The sequence below is a fragment of the Vigna unguiculata genome, chromosome 3 (assembly GCF_037176805.1).
Source record: "Vigna unguiculata cultivar grain cowpea cultivar isolate G323 ecotype 2 chromosome 3, ASM3717680v1, whole genome shotgun sequence".
Classification (NCBI taxonomy): domain Eukaryota; kingdom Viridiplantae; phylum Streptophyta; class Magnoliopsida; order Fabales; family Fabaceae; genus Vigna; species Vigna unguiculata.
Window position 1 is genome coordinate 52,906,617 of NC_140794.1, and position 17,714 is coordinate 52,924,330.

The 17,714-nt window shown below is 31.1% G+C and overlaps 1 protein-coding gene across 3 annotated transcripts; it reads right to left on the reverse strand.

Annotated features, from left to right (window-relative positions):
- Positions 1 to 6,997: 6,997 nt before the first annotated feature.
- LOC114179555 (electron carrier/iron ion-binding protein) lies at positions 6,998 to 17,044 on the reverse strand. Of its 3 annotated transcripts, none has more exons than XM_028065935.2 (4): positions 17,020 to 17,044; positions 8,567 to 8,657; positions 8,099 to 8,201; positions 6,998 to 8,006 (listed from the first exon to the last, which is right to left on the reverse strand). In XM_028065935.2, the coding sequence occupies exons 1-4, from the start codon at positions 17,039 to 17,041 to the stop codon at positions 7,299 to 7,301; spliced, it is 924 nt and encodes a 307-aa protein (XP_027921736.1). In that variant the 5' UTR covers positions 17,042 to 17,044; the 3' UTR covers positions 6,998 to 7,298. The 3 variants fall into 3 exon arrangements, with proteins under 3 accessions (XP_027921736.1, XP_027921735.1, XP_027921734.1); XM_028065934.1 differs by lacking the exon at positions 17,020 to 17,044 and adding an exon at positions 14,092 to 14,407 and having other exon boundaries at positions 8,099 to 8,198; XM_028065933.1 differs by lacking the exon at positions 17,020 to 17,044 and adding an exon at positions 14,092 to 14,407.
- Between the last annotated feature and the right edge of the window lie 670 nt (positions 17,045 to 17,714).

Below are 17,714 nucleotides of genomic sequence, written 5' to 3' on the forward strand. Positions count from 1 at the left end.
AAGCACGTTTTATTTATTTGGAGGAGCTTGAATGATACAAATATAGGTTAGGCATTATTGGGGTTTACGTATGTATGAAGTCCACTAACCAAATATGAAATAGTTGTAAAAACGACGTTGGGGGGTGTGGGACAACTATGCACGCACCATTGCACCAACACCTCTCAATCAAAGCTTCAAATCTAGATAACAATTCCTCATGTACCTCATGAAATCCAATTCAATATCAACCTTTATTGTCTCCTTTGATCGTGATCTAGGATCACCATTGCCTCCCAAATTAGTTTTCTTGAGTGCTTATGCGCATTCAAATTCAAAGAGATAACGTCAAGTGGCTCTCTAACAAAATCTTATTTTGCCAACTATTTCCTTAAAAACAAAATGGGAATCTCGAGCATACCACATAAGAGATAATAATACTAGATTACAAGGTATATGCCATTTCATTAGGACTTTTATTTAAGATGGAAATAAAGATACCAAGTGAAAAATACCAAACAAAAAAGAGCTCTACAATATTATTCTTTGGCCCTTTAAAGTACTAAACACAAGGAAAAAGTCAAAAGTAGTATAAAATGACTGAATTGTTGTAAACCTCAATTCCAAGAATCTTTAAACCTAATCTCATCGCATGCCCAGCGTACAATTTCAGAATTTCGATCATGATTGAGTGCTTTATATATATTGGGTTAGCTTAAAAGCATTATTCAAGTGACATATAAACATATACAACTAAAAGAATATAAGAAAAAAAAAATGGTACTACTTAGCTGAAATCGTGCAAATTCTTTAGGTTGGGGGTTGCCAAATCGTTATCCGAATTCTAAAATGTCTTGTCTTGTATGCCTCCTAAATAAGGCTGCTTTTACATGAATGGTTTGATTCTTGGATCAAGTTAAGCTAAAGTTAAAACCCAGACAAATCTCTATCAAACTTTTATTTACTTTGATTATAAAATATATATATATAAACCCGTTGGAGCAAAAAGGTGAAAAGCAAAATCGAGAAATTGTTTCAAACGATGCCATTATTATGATGTCCATTACGGAGATTATAGTGTCTATAATCTAAGAGGGTGTTGAATTGATTGAAGGATTGTGATGAATATATAGAGTAGGTGAAAACAAGTAGAGTTTGTGGAAAGGTTAACCCGCGTTTGGAATTTGCTGTGTTTGAATCCCTTTTATAACACGTCGTGAAGGTGTTTGAGGAATTGCCAAAATTTCTGCAACCCTTCTTTGACTTCATCCCGCAAAACCCAATTGCGCCGTGTCAATGAAGCATTACATTACTATAGGCATATTATTATAATTACAATTAATTTATAATTATTATTATTATTATTATTAGGCATTTGTTAATTAAGCAGGAGGGTAGTGATAATTGATGTTTGATAATGAAGGAATACATGTTTGGTTGTTTCAGTTACAACTGTTGAAGAAATGGAGGGTGTGGTAGGGACCATGTAGCATAATGAGATGTGCTTAATTTCTTGAATCTAAGCTTTTTAATCTCATTTCCATTGTCCCCACTCTTTGCCTTTCTTTAATTTTGTCATTTTCACATTAGCTTAGGTAATAATGATAAATATCCCTCCCAAACAAAAATAAACAACTCAAACATGTCTGACCTAGTTAATTAATTTCATTTATTTTTTTATAAAGAAAAATAAACCATCATCATTAGGTTCCTTCTTCAAAATGCTAAATGTTAAATACATTTACCCTTAAATATTGAGTATTGACCACTTTAATTAGTGAGGGTCTAAAGGAACTTTAGTGGCCATTTACAAGTTTACAATTCTTGTAAAAAAATTAATAAATAAATAATCACCAAGATTATGACAAGAACAAATTGAATTAGGTCATTCATGGTTATCATCCCTCTCAACAACTACAGAAAGACCTTGGTCCAAATCATCTATTTATCATTATCCAACTCCTTTGATTATAACTTACAAACCTCTTTGTGTTTGTTAGCTTTTAATAAACTTCCGAGGAAGCTATGTACAAGTTCTGAACGATTTGTTAAACAATTTGTACAAGTTGTTCAGAAAATAAATTTTATACAAGAAACAATAAAAATTTGTTTTCGTTCATTCTTAGATAATTTAATATAAAAAACAGACATCTATATATAGTTTGTGTAACTTTTCTTTAGCTAAGGTCAAATGTTGTTTCAACTGGAGTAAGGTGGTAAAGATTGTAACATTGAAGTATGTATAAAAAGGAGTCAAAAGGTAAGAAAATTAGAGGTTGATTCACATGTGATTACTTTGTTTCTTACTTTTATAAACAGTGTTTCATTTCTCACCTAATGGTATCATTTTGGTTTGCAAGACACGTTTTTTGTTGACCCCATAATTGTGTGAAGATTGTTGTTTGACATTAATTATATGATCCTAATCTTTGTTTTACACACTAATGCCTGGTTGGATCAAGACATGGCTGAAGCAATGTATTTTGAAGACTTATGGTAACTCTGGGTATCAACCCAAAACATCAACTAAACCCACCAATTTTTATATTTAACTGAATTAACTTAACTTTGGAATTACTATTCGCACCACCCATCTTTTTATTTTCTAAAAATACTCCTAATAAATGCTCATTTTCTCATTTTTCACAAATTCATATCTTTTATATTTTTTAATTATAATTTTGAAAACCATGTTACATATTTTTGTAACTATATAAATAGACTTCCGAATTTTTATTTTTGAAGATAAATACATTTCTAAAATTATACTACCAAGAAATTCAAAATTATATTTTTTTAGTTAAATTTTCAGCACAAATAAGAAATCGTTTTTTTTTATATAATTCTACAACTGCACACTTTTCAGAATTTTATTTTTTATTATGTTTTAGAATATATTTAACTACTTTTTATTTACTTTTTAAACGTAAACATATTTTTAGTCTTTAGAATTGAATAATGTTTTTTAATCCTAATAATTTTTTTATTCTTATTAAAATTAATTTTTTTTATTCGTTATAAAATAAATAATTTTGAGTTAATTCCTATTAAGTATATTCTTGAATTCTTTCCCAGCAAAATCAAGATTTGTATATATTTTATTAAAATAAATAAATAAATAATACTTATTTTATAGATCTTAAAATGTTTTTAAAGTACCGAATAGTAAAATCATATCATAAACACTATATATTACTTAAAATCGTCAATTGTCCTATACATGAAAGTGTCACGTAATATATTAATAAAGTAGTGATTTTTAATTTCAGTATTTTATCACGAGAAGATGCTTTATTAACGATCAAGTTTAGTGATCAAAAGTTTGTTAGTCACTGTAATGATCAATTTAGATATCAATTTACAAAATAAAGAGTTATTGGTTACTAAATAGTTGTTATTATGAATAAAAAATAATAATTAGTCTCTAAATTGGTTTCTAAAATTTAGCTACCAAGGTTTTAGCTACCAAAGAAAATTTGTTAGTAAACATTAGTTACCAAAGTTTTTGCTATCTAAAGAATTAGATTCTAAATTCATCTCTCATTACTTAGTGATCAATTTAACGACCAATTATTATTGTTTATTCATAATAGTGACTATTTTAGTAATTAATAATTTTTTATTTTATAAATTAGTATCTAAATTAGTCACAGTTATTAACAACTTTTTGTCACTAAAATGAGTTGGTAATAAAATATTTTATTGTAGTGTTTGAAATGAGTTGAAAAGTAAATTATAAATATATCAAAATATGTTTTTATTATTTTTGGAGTTTAAATCTTTTTATTTATATTATTTTATATTTATTAACCATTTAAGTGATTTGTTAAAAATATAATTCAATAAAGGAGTTTAATGGTGTACAAAATTTACAACTTTAAGAGAATTTTAGTTAATTTTGTGAAAAGCTCAAGAGAAACCAACAATAAATGGACTTCCAAAACCATAATTTTGGAAATTTCCAATAAATTTTCTGGAAATATAATTTCAGAATCGAAAATGCTTTATTTTAGCGATAAATTAAAATGATTCATAAGAGTAGTTTTGTAGAACACAGCAGTTCTAATTTAGAAAATACGTAACGTCCACATGTATAATTTCAAAATATACAAAGAATTCTGAAAGTTCTATTTAGAAAAATTAATTTTTGTATGATTTACGAAATAAGGCAAATGTTTATATATATATATATATATATATATATATATATATATATATATATATATATATATATATATATATATATATATATATATATAAACATTTTATAAAGGAGTTGATAGCCACAAATCATTATTCTTGATGTGATATTTAGCTGCTGTTCAAGAATATAAGCACAAAAAAGTATTAACCAGCATGTGTGTAATGTAAGCAAAACTTGTATTTTTGTAGCTGAATTTTTTAGATGACTTTTAATTTATTTATGGAATTGAAGACGAGAACTCGTATATATTGATGTAAAAAAAAAAAAAAAACTCATGCATAGTGTTTAACCAACCAAACTAAATTTCTTTAATAATATATTATCCTCTCTCCATTATATTTTATCAAAATTTAAAATAATATCAACTTTATACCTCTAAAAAATTTTACAGGGTCCTGTTTGATGCACCTAGTGAATCACCATCTTGTTAAATAGAAAAAAACGAGACTGAATGGATTAAAAATAATGTGAATTTCACATAAATTAAGTTCTCGAAGAGTTGACTTTAGATTTAAATAAAATAAAAAACGTGTGAAAACCTCATTTTGAATAAAGAAAATAATCATCATTATAGAAAGAGACTTCGTTGGAAAAAATCTAAAGTTTACTAGGATAATTTTTGTGACTTGAAAGAATCATTTTCGGTTGTGATTCACACATAGCCAAAAAAACATTATTTTTTTTTACAAGTTTGTTAAAACCATAGTTCAAATTTGTTAAAAACATATTCTTTTACAAGTTTATCAGTCCCAAACATTAAATTATGGTAACATTATCAAAGCATGATATTCTGTTATTGGGTGATTAGTTTGTAGCATGTAACATGTGAGTGAGTTGTACATACTAATTCCACCTAATATCTTTAACTCTTATGCCATGAAATAAGGTTTTTCTGTCTACACATTTCAAAGCACAATTTGATGCTTTATTTTTCTTTGATGGGTAAAAGTTTTTGTGAAACTGTTTTGACCTTTAGGGATGCCATCAAATCCCTAACAGTACTGTTGAAAATTATAGAGCAACCATGATTCGTATGACCTAGAATTCATGATGCTTGGCTGTACATACACATGGCTTACTTTTTCAAAAGAAGAATAATCAAAACAATCCCCAGAAACAAAAATCATACTCCAAAGTTAAGGTTTATGTAAATATCTGTTTTTTATTTTATTTTATATGTGTTGGATCCATGCGAAATTCTTAATATTTTCCACAAAAAAGTTATAGTTGTGTGGCTTGAAACCAGCAACATATTTGGTTGAATCTAGAATACTTGTAGATGGAAAGCATGAACAATGTCAGGTCCCATAATGTAGAGTAGAAAATGGATTTAATATATTTTTGTTTGTGTTATCAAGAAGCTATAGAAATATGCATAATTGGAGTGTTGATAGAGTTATTTGCACCACAAATTACCGATGCTAAAAAGTTAAGTAAAAGTGAGATGACGTTGATTATGTGATAAGCACTTGGCACTTTGGATAGGCTCTTTTGTAGTGTGTGTTTCTTTTTTTATTTGTGGTGGGCTAATAATATAGTCTATAATGAATGAACATCTTATAATAGAGAATCATTATGATGATCAAGGGATTGAGAAAATGGGGTTTGATAAATTAGCAGAGAGAGAGAGTATGAAAAGTTGATGTTGAGATGAGTATAGCCATTGAAACTTGAAGGAACTATTGAGAGCATGTGTAAAGGGGGAAAAAACGTCCTTGAAAGTTTCATTCCCACCAAGAAAGTAGTTGTGGATCGAGAAGAATGTGAGAGAATAAAGCAAGAAAAAAAAAAGGTCTTCTATTCTACATTAAGAAACCCACATAGCCAAAAAGGCTATACCGATATATGAAAAGTTGGGAGGAGAAAAGAAATGCCGAAAGATGGAAGTTTTGTGTCTCAACGGAGCCTCGAAACCAATCTAGGATTCTTTTGACGCAAGAACCAACAAGCCTAATCAATGGATGAGTCTTTGATTCAAAGATAAATAAACTATGCATAATGATCGAGTGTTTGATTTGATTTGATTGCCCCATTGAAACTAGAATTGTTGGTTCTGAAAGCACTGTGGTGTGGTGCACGTGTAGTGGCACTTTGAAGGAGTGAGTGATGGAGGTAATTAGAATTAGGTAGACGTTGTTTCAGTGTTATTACCACTAATAAATCATATCCTAAAACCAAAGACTTCTCCCTTCTTGTTTTGTCGGTTGCCCAAACATTAATTATTGAAGAGGGAAGAGCACATATTCTGAGTGGTTTCTTCACTTCTAAGGTGGTGAACAGAGGAAAACATCCATAGGCATAGGGGCAGGAATATGTACGGTATGCTTTTCATCACCTTCTTAGCTTTAACCTATTGACCCACTCACTATCTTCGCACCCCTATCCAATGTAAGCTATTATGCAGCTTTATCTTATTCCCTTCAAAACTCAATATCAGATTACTCACATTTCAGACAACCCTTTGGGTATTCACTGCTGGAATATAATCTGCAATCCCTCAAACCCAAACTCTACAACTAATTCCAGGACCAATGAGCACTGCTATATCTCAATTTCTAATATCTTAGATAATTTCCCGACAATAACAGATTTCATAGTGCATCGTCCTTTTAGCCTGTAACATCCAATCACAATATCAGTGACAATATTCGATTTAGTTTGAATGGATATCACCCTGTAACGACATTAACAACGCTAAAATACCGAAATATGAACAGGATTTTGCCAAATAAAATGAGACAGCTGCAACGTGACAATGTGTTTTGACAGCGTCAGAAAGTAGGGTAGAAATTAATAAGGACAGAGGAATAGCAATAGTGGAAACTACTCATCTATTCAATTACTATAGTCTTGACATTGTAGCCGATGTCTTTAGAATTGAATGAGATGTTAACGTTCACCAAATTCAAACAGCAAACTTTTCAAGTCATGATTTGATAAATCAAATCCGCAATTGAAATGAATAACGTAGAAACTGAATATAATCTGTTCACACTTCAACCGGTTTATGTGTGCAGATTTATTTTTAAAACATTAATTAAAGGGCATCTTCCTAGAACACAACATTTATATTTGTGTCCTTCAAGGTAAATCTCCACGTTTAAGAAATCTGGCCTCATAAGTGCTCCACATCCGCAAAGGTACAAAAGTGTTTGTCTATCATGTTGAGAGTTTCTTGATCAACTTCGGCGGTGGTAACATATTTCGGTAAAGTAAAATCCAAATCTTTAAGATCTGGTACCTCCTCACTTTCAGCAGTTTCATTCTCAATAATTTCATTGTCTTTAAGATCTATCGAGCAAGAGCCTTCGTGAAAATTGAAGATTTGGGACTTCATCTCTAAGCACAACTTTAAATCCTCCACAGTTCGGGCTTTATTAATCTTATCCATAAGATCACTTATAGCTGATAACCTTTCCATTTCAATTCCCATGTCAATTCCCTTTCCCCTTTTTGAAGCTTGATTACCTTCATCATCAATTGATTCATTCGTGTCACCATCTACAGCACTTTTCTCGAGCTTCTCTAATCCCTCATCTACAATTTGTTGTATTCTCGTTCTCAAACCATCACTTCTCGTAGAGTTTGATCTTAGCTGCAATTTGAACTCAGGGATCATTGTCTCATTGCTCTCCATTGGACTAGGATTAGAATCCAAAGCAGAGGATACATCATCATCATCCAACGACTTCACAGCTAATACTTCTTCCAGTAAATCAACATTCTGCATGTATCGGTCAAAAGCTTCATTTTCCACTTCAATATTCCGTTCCTTGTATTCCTGTAACTTGGCAAATCTCCATTCGTTGATAGCTACAGCATCCTGTAATCATCACATTGATATTATTTTCATACAACATACAGCACACCAAAATCATAGTACAACTAAACCAAGCATAGTTAAGTATGGTAAACCTTTCTAGTCAATGGCTTCTTCGAACGCAGTGAAAGGTGTAAATTATTGAACTGAGCAAAACTATTAGAAAGTTGTCGAAGTGATGCAACTCTTCCTGCACTTCTGAAATAAAAGGCAAAACAAAATCCTCTGCTCAGGGGGAATAGAATAATTCGAAACAAGTTTTAAGTGCTGATTGTATAAAATTAACAAGTTACTGGAAGTTCAAGAAAAGTACTGCTTTAAGAAAGTGATCAAATATAACAATATAATGCAAAAAAGGAACACAAAATATTGAGCCATTCCTGTGCGGTAAAATATCAGAAAATTGTAAACAGTCAACTAGTAAAGAGGGGAAAAAAAGTAAAGAACTAGACTCTATTTTTTAAAATAAATTAAACATATTTCCAGTGAACCCAGCAAGTTTAAAATATAAACTAAAAAAATTTATGCAGTGCACATGTAGAGTGCTAGTGCTTATAACGTACGTTGATTGAGGTGGTTCTAAGGGCTGGTGGTCATGTGAAGAGGTACCGGATGAGGGTGTCTTGTCCGGAAACGTCGAATTAGCTTTTAACACTGCATTCAGCATAAGAAATCAGAGTGAACGATCAGGAAAATAAAAAAACTGTTAGGATCTTAATTAGGGAAAATATGAAACAAAAAGAAACTTATCAAGAGAATTTCAATCTTGGGAATAGCTTGACAGAACAATCATCTTTTTTTAATGATTTTCTTATTTCACGTCTTATTTTTACTGCTGCTTGCTAAACAATGTACACCAAAACACCCCCCCCCCCCCTCCACCAATTCATAAGTACAGCTCCACTAAAGCTGTGAAGTACTGGAATTGATACAGGAACAGAGGTACAATAAAATTTCTAAACCAGGAAACCCACAAAGGGGATCAAGTAGCACCACTACAAGTTACACTGAAATTATCGTACGAATTCTGAACTCAACTGTAGATTTGAGAACACGGGCATTTTTAATGGTAAGAGTTAAGCAATATTTACGTTCCCCCACCAAATCTGAGTGTAGGTATACACATTGGTACAGGAACAGAAAGAGAGATGGAAAAAAAGGATATTAACTTGCACTGCTACATGTTACACTAAAATTAGGATAAGAACTCTCAATTTAGACAAAAAAACTATGTACCATACAGAAAAATATCAAAATTTTGGCTGACTTCTATGGGTAGTTCTTCCAATAACAGACACAGCCAGCCAGATATATTTTTCATAATGCTGGCTAACTTTGATGGAAAAGTTCCCTAAAGGTTATGAGAGCAGTGTGTAACAGAAAGCCTTGAAAATGCTATAAGGGAATAGCAAATAGCAGGATAGCTACTAAAGCAAAACTATAAGGAACAAGATACAAAAACTATATATTGTAGATATAAAAATGTTTGAAATTTTAAAAATACCGGGAATTAAAGACAATCATATTTTACAATTAGTAAATAAATAAAAGAAAATTCGAGAGTATTGAAACCACGAATTGAACAGAAACATTAACAGAAGCTTATTGACATAACAGTGAACATTAAAAAAAAAAAAAAGACTGTGTAGTATGAACAGACCTTAGGCCACTAAAAAAATTAAACCTAACAGGTCAGCCTATTTAAGCAAATATAAATTCAATTGTTAGTATTATTATTATATTAAATTGGTTATAACTATTAAAATCATATATTATCTATCTTTAAATTGTTAAGCGTGTTAACCAACATAAAAGGTCAAATTTATAAGACTACCGCAAGATGAATTTATACGTTGTTTAAGGGCCTTAACACAAAACACATTTTTAAACAAATAATTTATTTAGTTATATTACATTTAACATATTTAGGCATATATTGCATGATAATATAAGAAAATTGTAATTACTAATAGACATATTTAGGCCTACAATACATTAAGCCTACAAGACTCTTAAAAGATCTTATAACAAAATAGGTTTTCAAACATGCTTTTATGTCAAACTAGGCAAATAGACCAGGCTCAAACCTTTCATTAAACAAAGGCCAAACTCAAGAAAGACTACCAAAACTTGGCCTAGTTCTGTCTATTTCCACCTCTGGTATTGAGTATAACGTGTGTAGCCAATACCCAACAACTACCAGTACCTAATACAGGTACATAGACCATTTAAGAGTGTTTCATGCTTCATAGCTATAAGGTAATCTTGCTTCAAAAATAAGGGGGCATTTATGGTTAATCATTCATGTGCAAAGTGAATATACTCCAATATGAATCAAGATTCTAATTGTGAATTGGAAGGCCTTTTTTTCTGATTCAATAACTGAACTGTATCATCAATTGTAAAATGCGTTATTTATAATAAAATATAGATGTGTATACCGGTAACAAAGACATAAAAGCACAAATTTAAGGGCATTTTATTATTAAGAAACATAACAAAAGTAAAAAAGTATTTCTCAAAACACATACAGTGGCATAACATGATCACAACCCATAGTAAATTATTGTGAAAAAAAAAAAGAGAAACGTACAGAGCACAATGGGGGAACAATAAATAATAGAGATAAATAGGGAAGAGTCACACACAAAGAATGGGGTACCCTGGGTCTGATTAGAGGGAAACTGGGAAAGAATCAGCCAATTCCCTCTCTTTTCAACTAATTAGGGTTCTCAGCATCAGGTCACACATGGCCTGATTCAGTTATGGTAGAATAGTGCAATTCAGGCCACAAAACCATGATGCCTACGATTTAGCAGTGACTAAAGCACCAAAGAAGTCAGCATCCAATTTGTATCAAGAGCCACTTGAATGATATTGTATAAATCATACTGTCAATTGCACAAATCATAATAGTATAATACACGATTAATACAAAAAAAAAAAAAAACCATCCAAGCAAGAAAAATACCAAGCCACTTTCCACATCAGCCACCCCCTTCTCATCCATTTTCTTTCAAATAAATGAAACCAATCAATGGCTTCCAGGGATGATCATTGGGTCGGGTTACCCGGTGATCCACGTCAACCCAATCCAACCCAATTAAATTAGGTTGAGTTTCATTTTTTATTCAGACAAACCCGACCCAACTCAAACTAATCCACTCTTATACAGGTTAGGTGATAGGTTTAGTATGGGTGACCCAAGACCCAGTCTTATATTATTTGTGTTATAGACAAACTTTTGTTATGTTTTTCTTGTCGTGTCTTGATTTAGCTTGGATAAATTTGTTATAATTTGATTTATTGACTTACTTAAAGCCTTGAATTAATTTTTGTAAAGATGGTGTTATTTTTTAATTGTGTTGATATAGAAAATTACAACTTTTGACAAAAAAAATTGAGTTTTTCAAAATCTTAACCGAATTGGCCCAATCCAATCTAAGTCGCTCAAGAGCAGGTTGGGTTGAATAGGATTTAACATAAACGATGCAGAAACTCAACCCAACCGAATTTTTTTTAGTGGGATGGGTAATGGGTTTGCATTTGCTCAAATCCAACCCAACCCAACCCTAGAACACCCCTTGCTTCTACAACATAAACTATGACAGAAAAAACTTTTTGGTAATCAGAAGGTATTCCAGGCTTCTATTTAGCATCCAACTAATTCACCTTCCCACCTGTCTTCCAATTATTAGGTAAAGTGATCTCTCTAGTCATGACTCCTTACCCAAGCTGGGAATCGAACCCCAAATATTGGTTAAGCAACCAGAGCCAAAGAGGTTGCTTGGCTCCAAGCTTCATAACATCTCTACCTCACTACAAAACTACAAGGAAAGTGGTCGCAAAGCATGTCACAAAAAGCCAGTAACTCTCCACAACAGGTCTATGAGGAGTGGCAGGGTGCAGCTGAACTCCATTAGCCCGAAGTGTTATACACATGGTTGACAACTACACTATCAAAGATTGATAATTAGCGTTTGAGGACATCTTTCCAATTATGAGCTAACTGCGTTATATAAACATATTATTCTAGCCACAGTATCAAGGTTTTGGGGCTGACCACAACCGCAATTGCACCCACTTTTGCCTATAATTCCCACTTTTGCCTATAATTTTGGCAATGTTGAGGATCGCGGCAAAACCACAACAGCAATTTAATAGTACAGATAACGTAAAATTACAAAACTGAACTCAGCTTCGTCGATAACACTGAATGCATAGCTTAATGGTCATGATCATCATTAATCTAAGGCATGCATAACTATAACAAGTCGTCAACAACAACAACGGGTGTGTTTGGAAACATTTTCAGAAAATTGATTCTATTTGATGTGGGAAAATCAATTTTGGTTGATGGAGAAGCAAGAAAAAGTTGTTTCTCTTTTATGAATTTTCCATCTACAATTTTATTTTAGAAATTGATTTTGAGTGTCTCTAAACAATTTATTAGCATGAATTGATTTTAGGAATTGATATTGGGTGTTTCAAATTGAAACCAAACATGCACAACAAAGGACAAACGAAACAAAGAGTAAAGCAAATCAGGAAGTGGCTAAAAGGTTAAACAGCAGGAAAGCACTAAAACAGGGAAAAAGAAACCCCTAATTCTTCTGAACTAACTGAAATGATAAGCTAACGACAAATCCCTTCCCCCCCTTCCCTTAACTAGAGATGGCTTCTCACCTTATTGAACAAATCGATTAGATGTGAGATCATAATATGCGATAAAAAAAAGGTAAAGTTAAAACCATTTAAATTGATAAATCAATCATAAACAGCACAAAGCAGCACACACAGAGGGATAGTGACAATTTAAGGTAGAAATAAAAACTAAAAAGTTTGCTCTGGGTGTCCCCTTAACTACAGGGCTTCTCACCTTATTGAAAAGATCTAGAGGTGAGATCATAACATGCAAAGTTAAAACCATTTAAATCGATAAATCAATCATAGACAGCACAAAGCAGAACACACAGAGGGATAGTGACAATTTATGGTAGAAATGAGAGCTAAAAAGTTTGCTTTGGGTGTCCCCTTAACTACAGGGCTTCTCACCTTATTGAACAAATCGATTAGAGGTGAGATCATAACATGGAATAACAAAAAGCAAAGTTAAAACCATTTAAATCGATAAATCAATCATAGACAGCACAAAGCAGCACACACAGAGAGAGTGTGACAATTTATGGTAGAAATAAAAGCTAAAAAGTTTGCTTTGGGTGTCCCCTTAACTACAGGCTTCTCACCATATTGAGATTAGAGGTGAGATCATAACATGCAATAACAAAACATAACATGCAATAACAAAATCCCTTCTCCCCTTAACTACAGGGCTTCTCACCTTATTGAACAAATCGATTAGAGGTGAGATCATAACATGCAATAACAAAACATAACATGCAATAACAAAACGCAAAGTTAAAACCATTTAAATCGATAAATCAATCATAGACAGCACAAAGCAGCACACACAGAGGGATAGTGACAATTTATGGTAGAAATAAAAACTAAAAAGTTTGCTTAAAGTATCCCCTTAACTACAGTGCTTCTCACCTTATTGAACAAAGCGATTAGAGGTGAAATCATAACATGCAACCATTGAAATCAATAAATCAACCATAGACAGCACAAAGCAGCACACACAGAGGGACAGTGACAAGTTATGGTAGAAATAAAAGCTAAAAAGTTTGCTTCGGGTGTCCCCTTAACTACAGGGCTTCTCACCTTATTGAACAAATCGATTAGAGGTGAGATCACAACATACAATAACAAAAAGCAAAGTTAAAACCATTTAAATGGATAAATCAATCATAGACAGCACAAAGCAGCACACACAGAGAGAGTGTGACAATTTATGGTAGAAATAAAAACTAAAAAGTTTGCTTAGGGTGTCTCCTTAACTACAGTGCTTCTCACCTTATTGAACAAAGCGATTAGAGGTGAGATCATAACATGCAACCATTGAAATCAATAAATCAACCATAGACAGCACAAAGCAGCACACACAGAGGGATAGTGACAAGTTAGGGTAGAAATAAGCTAAAAAGTTTGCTTTGGGTGTGTGTATTTTGAGAGAAATAGAACGGACCATGGATGTGGCAAGGATTTTGATTTCTAGAACAGCATCTCTTGCAACATTCATAGGGACACCTTGAACGAGCGACATTGCCACACTGTTTGCACTTGGGCTTGTTGTGGCCGCGTTGAGACTTGGGCGGAGTAGGGGTTACACTGACGCCTAAGGTTCCGGGCTTTGGCGTAGCGTTGTTGTTGTTGGGTGTAGCCATAGAATACGGTAACACCCACCTTCACCTTTCTTATACGCGCGAATTTGAAATTGAAAATGAAAATTGGAACCCTCAAACTGAACTCAATGATAAAAAGTTAAAAACAAATGGTCAGGGGAAGAGAGGGGAAGGTGAAACACTTTTTATTCTTGGGAAGGATTTGGGTTATTGGCTACTTGCTCATTGGGCTTGATCCAGTTCAAGTTTTCTACAGAGCATTTTTATTCAGTTTATTCCTGCACCTCCATAAATTTCTGCCTGCAATCCATATAAAAGATTTTTCTTTTTTTGTCTTTTTTTAATTATGTAATTTGAAACTTAAAAATGAATTCTGGACTATATAATTTAAAAATAATTTTTATTTAAAAATTACAGAAATTAGAAATAAAAAATAACTTCCATAAGAAAAAAATAACTTTTAGATTATATAATCCAAAAATTATTTGACTTTTGAATCAAACATCCCAAATTCATTTTTAATTTTTAAATTATTTAATCCAAAAATCAATTTTAACTTTCAGAAATAACCTCTAGCTTGTTACTGATAACAATAAAACAGAAAAAAAATTTAAGTGGTGCAGATAGAAATTTATGGAATTGCAGAAAGAAACGACCAACTTTTTTAAGACTAATTATATAAGAAATAATTGTAATTTTTTATTTTGTATGAAATGAATTAAAACAAGATATAAAAAAATTAAAATAAAATAAAACTCTTCACTAACCATCTTTCTTCTAAATAACCTAAATAAAGTAAAACTCTTATAACCATCTTTCTCCTTTCTCTTCTCTCCTCTTTTTTATAGGTGTATCATAATTGTGCAAATTAATTTTTCTAATTTTATATTTGGTACTGTCTTATATTACCTTCTGATTCTGAAAAGTTATCATAAAGTATGTATAAAAATTAAATAATTAAATTAAAATAAATAGATAAAATAGAAAATCTTAATTTAGAATATTTTTTAGAGCATATCATTATTCGAAATAAAAGAGTATACCACTTCATTAAATTTATCTTTTTAGATAGCAAAAATTTTAATTTATTTTGTGCAATTTTATTATTTTTAATTTCTCAAATTATATTAAATATAAATACTAATTTAAAATGAAAAATAATATTTTTATTTTATTTTAAAATAATAAAACATTTAAATTTAGAAGAAAAAAACATGGACATCGTTTAAAAAACTATATATAAAAGTATAAAATATTTTCTAAAATTGAAGTTTAAAAAGTACTTCACAACACGACTTCACAAATTTAAAACAAACAGACTAAAATCATTTCACACTAACGATGTTGAAAAAAAAAACACATTAATTATGTATTTATTCTTATTATAGCAGATGTAACAAACCAAAAATTCAAAAAAAAATTTTAGTAACTATTAATTATAATACGTCTCCATAACATATAGAAGGTATTTCAAAATAAATTTATTTTTATAGTTCTTATATTAAAAAAATAATTAATGATTACTTCAAAATATAAATAATGAACTTAGTACAGTTTTTCTTTTCTTTTTCAAAATTACAATTTATCGTTCATATTATATTCTTATCCTAATCATTCATTTTTTCATCATAACTTTCGTATCATTTTCACTATCAGTTTCTATATGATCATCAAAAAAGAAAATAAGATGAGATAACACACAAAATATAAGGGTAAATTCATTTTTACTATAATAAATATCAATCTAAATATATTATATCTTTTGACAAAGACTGTATAATTAAATATTTGAAATATACAAAATATCAAATAAGAGGCCAAAGATCAAACTTATAACTACCATAATACATCTAGACTCTTGCTTCAAGAAAACCTAGTGTATTGGATGGATTTGTGAGACTCGACACTTCATATTGTCCCTCTTCTCCTCCTTTACAACAATAATAACTTGAGTGGAACAATCATATAAGTCATCCAGTATTGACAAGGTTAACTTCACTAGTTCCCTGAGTATGATCATCTTTTTATCATACTATCTCTCATGTGAAGTCTTTCCTTCGACTTTTACCACCTAGTTAACATCTTCTATACGAGTCAGATACTAGTAGAGTCAGCATAATCCCACATCACAAGCTTCCTTCAACACACTTGGACTCATCCTAGATTAGCATTTCCTCTTGAAAATAACTAATTTGACAACCCAAGACTAAAACCCTTTACATACATACACGCATTATCAAACATATGGTAATACATTCATGATGACACAGGAAGCACACAAGAAAAACTATTTCAAAAGATATAACCCCTTCCTTCACAAAAGATAAATGTCATAAGTAAAATCATCTTACTACATCAAAGTCATTTAAGCAAACAAACTCACATGAACCATTAAATCATACAATTCACAAAAGCCATACCCATTTCCCAAAATTTCTACTATAACAACTTTTCCAACATGTGTTCTACAAATTTCGTAACACCAACTGTGGCAACCACAAATTAATCTATCTCATCCAGTAGTTTCACCCACACTTAATAATTACAAATCACAAACCAAATTCTCATCCTCTTACAACAGTTTTAACTTTCTCTACAGAAAAGAAAATCATAACCACTGCAAACATCATTCATTATAATTTCATTTCTCTTGGAAAAATTTTCAAGCTTTATCAACATTCATACACTAAAATCAAACTCATATTTACACTTCAACAGTAAAGCATTAATCTTGCAAAGAAAAATAACTTCCTTTACTGCATAGTATTTACCTGACATTGTTTTTTTCTCCATAAACAGCTCCACAGGTTAAAACACTCTATCTACACAACAAAAGACCCAAATGACAATCAAGACACAACATTAAGGTATCAACCAAAGGAAATCTCATTAAGGACTAATGGAAGCAACATGCAAAACAAAAAGGAACTTGCATGTAGGAGAAAACAGATTGTTACATGTAAAGAATGGGTAAAATTTTGAACTAACCGTTAAGAGAAATCGAATGAGGGGTTTGGTAAAGCTCTTCTTGTAGATTACACTAGCAGTAATGAATCTTCAAAAAAAATAAAATTGAATCAGTTTTATGGTAGGAAAAGAGGATTTTTGGAAAGAAAATAAGACTAGAGAGAAGAAGGGGGTTTCTGAGAAAGGATACGATTTGGGATTCTTACAGTAAGCATCAGGATGACATTTTGTGTCATTGTATAAAAATAACTTCCTATATATAATTATCATCCTCCCAATATTAGTCAATATTATATTTGATTAATCTTTATATTTCCCTCCTCTACACTTAAACTTTGACTCTCCTACAAATATTTATAAAAATACATCTCAATCACATCTCATAGTCCTTCATCTTTAATTGAATGTCTTATCACTATATTCCTACTTTTCAAAGATTTGTAAACATCAAATAACCCCAAACAAGATACACATGGATGATTAGGGTAGTACCAATAAG

Bases quoted from the DNA above. Each gene is read 5' to 3' on its own strand.
- LOC114179555 (XM_028065933.1), bottom strand. From the start codon at position 14,290: ATGGCTACACCCAACAACAACAACGCTACGCCAAAGCCCGGAACCTTA. The intron at 8,658-14,091 runs GTCCGTTCTATT...TGCTGAATGCAG, and splicing joins AAATCCTTGCCACATCCATG to TGTTAAAAGCTAATTCGACG. The intron at 8,007-8,098 runs GTTTACCATACT...TGATGATTACAG, and splicing joins AGAAGCCATTGACTAGAAAG to GATGCTGTAGCTATCAACGA.